A 6,218-nucleotide genomic window follows, 5' to 3' on the forward strand; every position below is an offset into this window, starting at 1 on the left:
TTTTGAAAAGACAGAGTCTTATTTTATCACCCTCGGTAGAGTGCTGTGGTGTCACACAGCTCACAGCAACCTCCAACTCCTGGGCTTAGGTGATTCTCCTGCCTCAGCCTCCCAAGTAGCTGGGACTAAAGGAGCCCACCACAACACCTAGCTGTTTTCTATTGCAATTTGGCTAGGGCTGAGTTTGAACCCACAACCCTCAGAAAATGGGTCCAGTGCCCTACCCATTGAGCCACAGGCACTGCCCACTTACACAGATTCTTAATTAGCTGAATTATATAGTTTCCTAATCTCAGTGACAAATTATAAGAGGGGTATCAAAAGAGAATATACAGATCATGAATGACAAGAGAAGCACTACAAGGGTAGCAAATAAGTATTAATGGAAATAAGGCTATAGCACAGATAGTAAAAGAAGTGAGAATTGGGAAAACTGTTCTTTGAATTGTGACAGTCTTACTAGTATGTGGTTCAGTAAATATTAGAAATTATACTGCTAACTCTTTCTTACTTGAGGAGAAAGAAAGAGTCAGAAGAATGATGAGAAGTATACTTCTAATGCTTTCTAACCATAGGAAGAGACATGGAAGTTCCTTTTCTGTAGACTGACAGTAAAGGTAGCGGGGCAGTTGCCCCACCTTCATGTTTGTTCACAAATTATATACAACTTTTTAAAAAAAAAAGTAAAAAAAGCTTTAAGAGACTAGAGACTATGTCCTTCTCACTTTTGAGTCCTCAGTTTATCACAGTATTTATAATAAATGATTGATTTAAGTGTGCAAAAAAAGTTGAGAATTAATAGTCCATTAGAAACTAAGATATTGGCTCAGTATCTATGGCTCAAGTGGCTAAGGTACCAGCCACATACACCTAAGGTGTGGTAGGTTTGAATCCAGGCTGGGCCCGCCAAAAAAACAATGACAGCTGCAACTGAAAAATAGCTGGGCATTGTGGTGGGTGCCTGTGGTCCCAGCTACTTGGGAGGCTGAGGCAGGAGACTCACTTGAGCCCAGGAGTTGGAGGTTGCTGTGAGCTGTGATGCCATAGCACTCTACCCAGGGGGATAGCTTGAGGCTCTATCTCAAAAAAAAGAAACTAAGATATCCTATTTCTGACAGATTGGTAGAAAAACATAATTGTATACATGACATTTAAGAAAATGTATCTATTGAATGAAATCAAGTATATCTGTTTGTATTTTGTCTATATTCCAGGGATGTTCAGGTCAATGTGAACACCACTATTGAACAGGATGGTGTGTTCTAGGTAGAAAAATCATTAATGGTGCAGTTTCCTATTAACCTGTCATTGTACATTCTATATGCCCATTCTATACTATAAGCCAAGGTATACTGGGCATATAGAATGTGGTTCTGTTGTTTTGTTTAGCTGCTGCTTTTTAGTAAACCTTTCAGTACCTTTAATTTAGCTATGCTTTCTGCATCCCTGTTTTAAAAATTTAACATTAATATTTATATTTTGTAGAACATGGATCTCTCTACATAGTGATGGATTACTGTGAAGGAGGGGATCTGTTTAAACGAATAAATGCTCAGAAAGGTAGTTTGTTTCAAGAGGATCAGGTAAGTTAACATATAGGAGATTGACTCTTAACTCCCTTAATGAGAAATAGTTTGAAGTTTGTCTATGTTTGTAGTTTGTTTATATGTATATTTTAAACCACACATGCTAGGGTAGTTTATTATCGTATCCATATCTTAGTTATGTTTCTGTCTAATTAGCTTTCACCTTTGCTCGTTTCCCCATTTCACTTCTAGTCCGTGGTAATACATTGTTACATGTGTAATATATGTTATATCCAGAGTGTGTGCATATACATGTCTACGTATATAACTTAATTATTCATCATAACTGGTTAATTATTTTATATTCCCTCAATCCAGCTGACTGCTACCAGATAATATCTTCCTTTTTTTGGTTTTGTTTTGTTTTGTTTGAGATAGTCTCACTTTGTCACTCTCGATAGAGTGCTGTGGTGTCACAGCTCACAGCAACCTGCAGCTCTTGGGCTTACACAATTTTCTTGTCTCAGCTTCCTGAGTAGCTGGGACTATAGGCGCCCACCATAAGGCCCGGATTTTTTTTTGTTACAGTTTGGTTGGGGCCGCGTTTCGAACCTGCCACCCTTGGTATATGGGGCGAGTGCCCCACTCACTGAGCTTAAAAGATAGCTTTGTCAGGTAGCTCCAGCTCTAAAAGTCTTACATTGGCAACTACACTAAGTCTAATTTCTGTTTTGATTTCAAGAATCTCTAAAATATGTCGCTACCCTACTTAAGTAGCCTTATTTTTTCCTATTATTCCATAATCTGTACCCCTCTGCATTTATTTTAGCAGGTATTTATTGAGCATGTACTTTGTAGTAGGCAGTGGGCCACATGTTTGTATATCTCATTCTCCTTCTTAGGTATTTTTTTCTGATTATTTTATTTTGGTAATGCTTTCTCCCCAATTCTCTATGTTCTGCTTGAATTTTTGTGAAAATTCAAGTTCTAGCCTCTTTAAATTTTTGTAACTAATATTCTATAATCTTTTCCTTCTTTAAATAGTCAATGCATTTCTCTTTATTGCCCATTTTTAATACTAATTGCCTACTTTTACATAGGGAAATAGAAAGAGCATTGTTCTAGGAGTGCTGTGTTTGTCTCTCTTAATTCTTATAACCCCATGAATTGGTATAGTTTTTTCTACTTAATAGATGAGGAATCTAAAAAAGGTTAAATAACTTGCCTCAGATCACGTAAGCAGTGTTTGAACCTACTTCTATCTAACTCCAGAGTTCATAAAAATTTCTTTTTACAAATTTAAAATAAATTATAAAAGTGTTAAAATATTCAGAAATAGAAAGTCTTCTGTTCCTAAGATTACCAGATAATTTGATATCGTGTACATACATATATCAAAACACACGCATTCAAAAGGGGTATTATATGTGCCATGCTTTATCTTTTGTCACTAAAAAATATATCTTGATTATCTTTATATATCAGTCCACATAAATCAATTATATTAGTTTTAATAGCTTCATTATATTTTATTCCAGCAAAGCTTTGTGCTTTATTTTTTTTTCTCTTTTATCATTATACCCTATTTCTTTTTCTTTAATTATTATTTTTATTGACTTACGGGGTACATGTATAGGTTTGTTACATGGATATTTTGCATAGTGGTGAAATCTCGGCTTTTGTGTAGCTCTCACCTAATTTGTGTATGTAGTACCCATTTGTGTTTTTTTTGTTTGTTTGTTTGGTTGGTTTTTAGACAGAGTCTTACTCTTTCACCCTTGGTAGAGTGCTGTAGCATCGCAGCTCACAGCAGCCTCCAACTCCTGGTGCTGTGGCATCACAGCTCACAGCAACCTCCAACTCCTGGGCTTAGGCAATTGTCTTGCCTCAGCCTCCTGAGTAGCTGGAACCACAGGCACCTGCCACAATGCCCGGCTGTTTTTTGTTGCGGTTTGGCTGCGGTTGGGTTTGAACCCACCACCCTTGGTATATGGGGCCGACATCCTACTCACTGAGCCACAGGTGCCATCCCTGTACCCATTAGGTGATTTCTTATCCCACATCATGCTCCCATACTTACAGGTCTGCAGTGTCTATTATTCTGTTCTCTACGTCCATATGTACTCATTATTTAGCTCCCAACTCTAAGTGAGAACTTGCAGTATTTGAGTTTCTGTTCCTGAGTTATTTCAGTTAAGATAATGGTCTCCAGTTCTATCTGTGTTGCTGCAAAAGACATGATTTTATTCTTTTTATGCTTAGTAATATTCCATGGAGTGTATATACCCCATTTTCATTGGTCGGTGGACACTTCGGCTGATTTCCCCCCTCCTCCCACCTCCTTAGGCCCCTCCAGTGTGTTTATGTATTTCTCTATGTGTTTGTTTTGTATACATGTATTTTTAGATGCATACATGTTGTATTACATCTCAATTCAGTTTTACATTTACCTAAGAGTTTCTCACCCATCAGTTGCTTCTGTTAGAGGATACTCCATGGTATTCATCCTCATCTACGCTTATTTCACTGCATCATATACCCTTTTTAAGGTACTCTAGATAATTGCACGTTAGAATTATATCCCTCCACTAATTTATAATTTGCTGTAGAGCAGAGATCATAGTTTTTACTTGTATCATCTAAGGATACTTAGGGAAATATGTCTGCAGTAGGTACCAAGTTGCTATAGCTGTTCCATTGACTGATAATACGGTACAGATGAAGACTTTTAGGTTCTGGGAAGTAACTTGAAAATATGTTAAGGTGAAATCTTCAGTTGTATTTTAGTTAAGTACTCTCTAAGATAAAAGTCATATTTCTCAAGCTTTACCTCCCTCTTGTTTCTACAGTTAAGCCCACTAGAAAAAGGATAGAATTTTGAATAAGAAAACATGGATTTGAGTCCTTGCTGTGCTTGTCAGCTTGGTAATTGTTATGTTAACAAGTTTCTTAATCGTTCTGAGAATGTTTTCTCTCTTGTTAATGAGGATGTACCTACTGTGTGGCTGATGTCACTATTATGAAGGTCAAATTGTAATATATGTTAATGTATGAAGTGCTATTTTTATTAGAACTTTATCAAATATGTTCCATTGCTTGTGCTCATTTTCATTCATCTCTATTAAACTTTAAAATGTTTATTACTAAATGACCTTCCACTGTAAATATAGCATGTTGAAATTCTGTAGATTTGCTTTTACTATGGGATAAATATTCTTGGTACCTAACAGTGTGTGTGTGTGTACACATAATGCGTTTGAATCTTATCCTAAAAATTATTATAGAGATTTATATACTTTGACCATCTCTTGAGATTATTCATCATAAATGACAAAAATTTGGCAAGTCATACTTTTAAGTTAAAAGAATTTTTCTACCCTTCTGAAACAAGTTTTATTAAACTTGTTTAATAAAGTTATTTATTTTAGTCTGTTTAAAATAGAAAGAGGTCACAAATAAAGATGTTATTTATTTTAGCCTATTTAAAATAAAAGAGGTCATTGAGATCAGAGGCCAACTCTGTTAGGTGCAGGTTAGCATCAGTCTGAAATGGTTTTGTCCATTTTCAGAATGGATATAAGGGACAGAAAGATCTGTGAAACAAGGCAATTATCCAACTATTGAAGCCATTCTCTTCAGTGGTACTTCCTTGTTTGCCTCTTTTATAGGACTAAAATCTAGTCAAGAAGCAACCTAAGTCTATAACTTTTAGCCAGTAAATAATGAAATGAACTAAGTATTCTGTTAGGGCGGTGCCTGTGGCTCAGTGAGTAGGTCGCTGAGGGTGGTGGAGTCAAACCCGGACCCAGCCAAACTGCAGCGAAAAAATAGCCGGGCATTGTAGCAGGCGCCTGTAGTCCCAGCTACTTGGGAGGCTGAAGCAAGAGAATTGCCTAAGCCGAAGAGCTGGAGGTTGCTGTGAGCTGTGACACTACAGCACTTTACCGAGAGTGATAAAGAGAGACTCTGTCTCTAAAAAAAAAAAAAAGTACATTCTGTTAAATAATCCCCACATAGATATTAAGAAGATGTGCCACAATTTTTGCCTTATTTCCAAGTTTTGGTAAGTTTTTTGATAGTCTTCCCATTTGTGATCATAAATGTTCAAATACATATTTTTGATCAAAATAAAGTCTGTGTTCATTAGAGTTGTCTGATATTTAGGTGCACCAAGAGTGTTGGTTAAACATACAGTCTTTGAGTGTGCTCTGAATACCCAGAGCCTTATAGTATTAAACAGCTAGTAAGGCCAGGGATGTTATTTGTTGTTGATTTTTTTTTTTTTTTAAGCCAGAATCTCACTTTGTTGCCCTAGCTAGAGTGCCATGGCATCATAGCTCACTGCAACCTCAAACTTTTGGGCTCAACTGATCCTCCTGCCTCAGCCTCCAGAGTAGCTGGGACTACGGGTGCCCGCCATCATGCCTGGCTAGTTCTTCTGTTTTTAGTAGAGGTAAGGTCTTGCTCTTGCTCAGGCTGGTTTTGAACTCCTGAGCTCAGCAACCCTCCCATCTTGGCCACCCAGAGTGGTAGGATTAGAGACATGAGCCTCCTCGCCCAGCCTAAGGCCAGAGAATTGATTTCTTTCTAGAAGTTTTCATGAGGAATTTTGGATTGGATTTTTTAAAACTTTATTATTTATTCTTCTAACCAAGCCCAATACGTTTTCTACTAGTTTTAACCTGTAGTATT

General features: G+C 37.0%; 1 protein-coding gene across 1 annotated transcript in view; it reads left to right on the forward strand.

Annotated features, from left to right (window-relative positions):
• NEK1 (NIMA related kinase 1) overlaps positions 1-6,218 on the forward strand; it is a 103,478-nt gene that overhangs the window by 4,038 nt on the left and 93,222 nt on the right. Inside the window, exon 3 of the mRNA XM_003792844.3 lies at positions 1,486-1,583. Within this exon, the coding sequence (XP_003792892.2) occupies positions 1,486-1,583 (98 nt within the window). The remainder of the gene's footprint in view (positions 1-1,485; positions 1,584-6,218) is intronic.

The sequence above is a fragment of the Otolemur garnettii genome, unplaced genomic scaffold, assembly GCF_000181295.1.
Source record: "Otolemur garnettii isolate 467f Iridium unplaced genomic scaffold, OtoGar3 scaffold00061, whole genome shotgun sequence".
NCBI classification, from domain to species: Eukaryota; Metazoa; Chordata; class Mammalia; order Primates; family Galagidae; genus Otolemur; species Otolemur garnettii.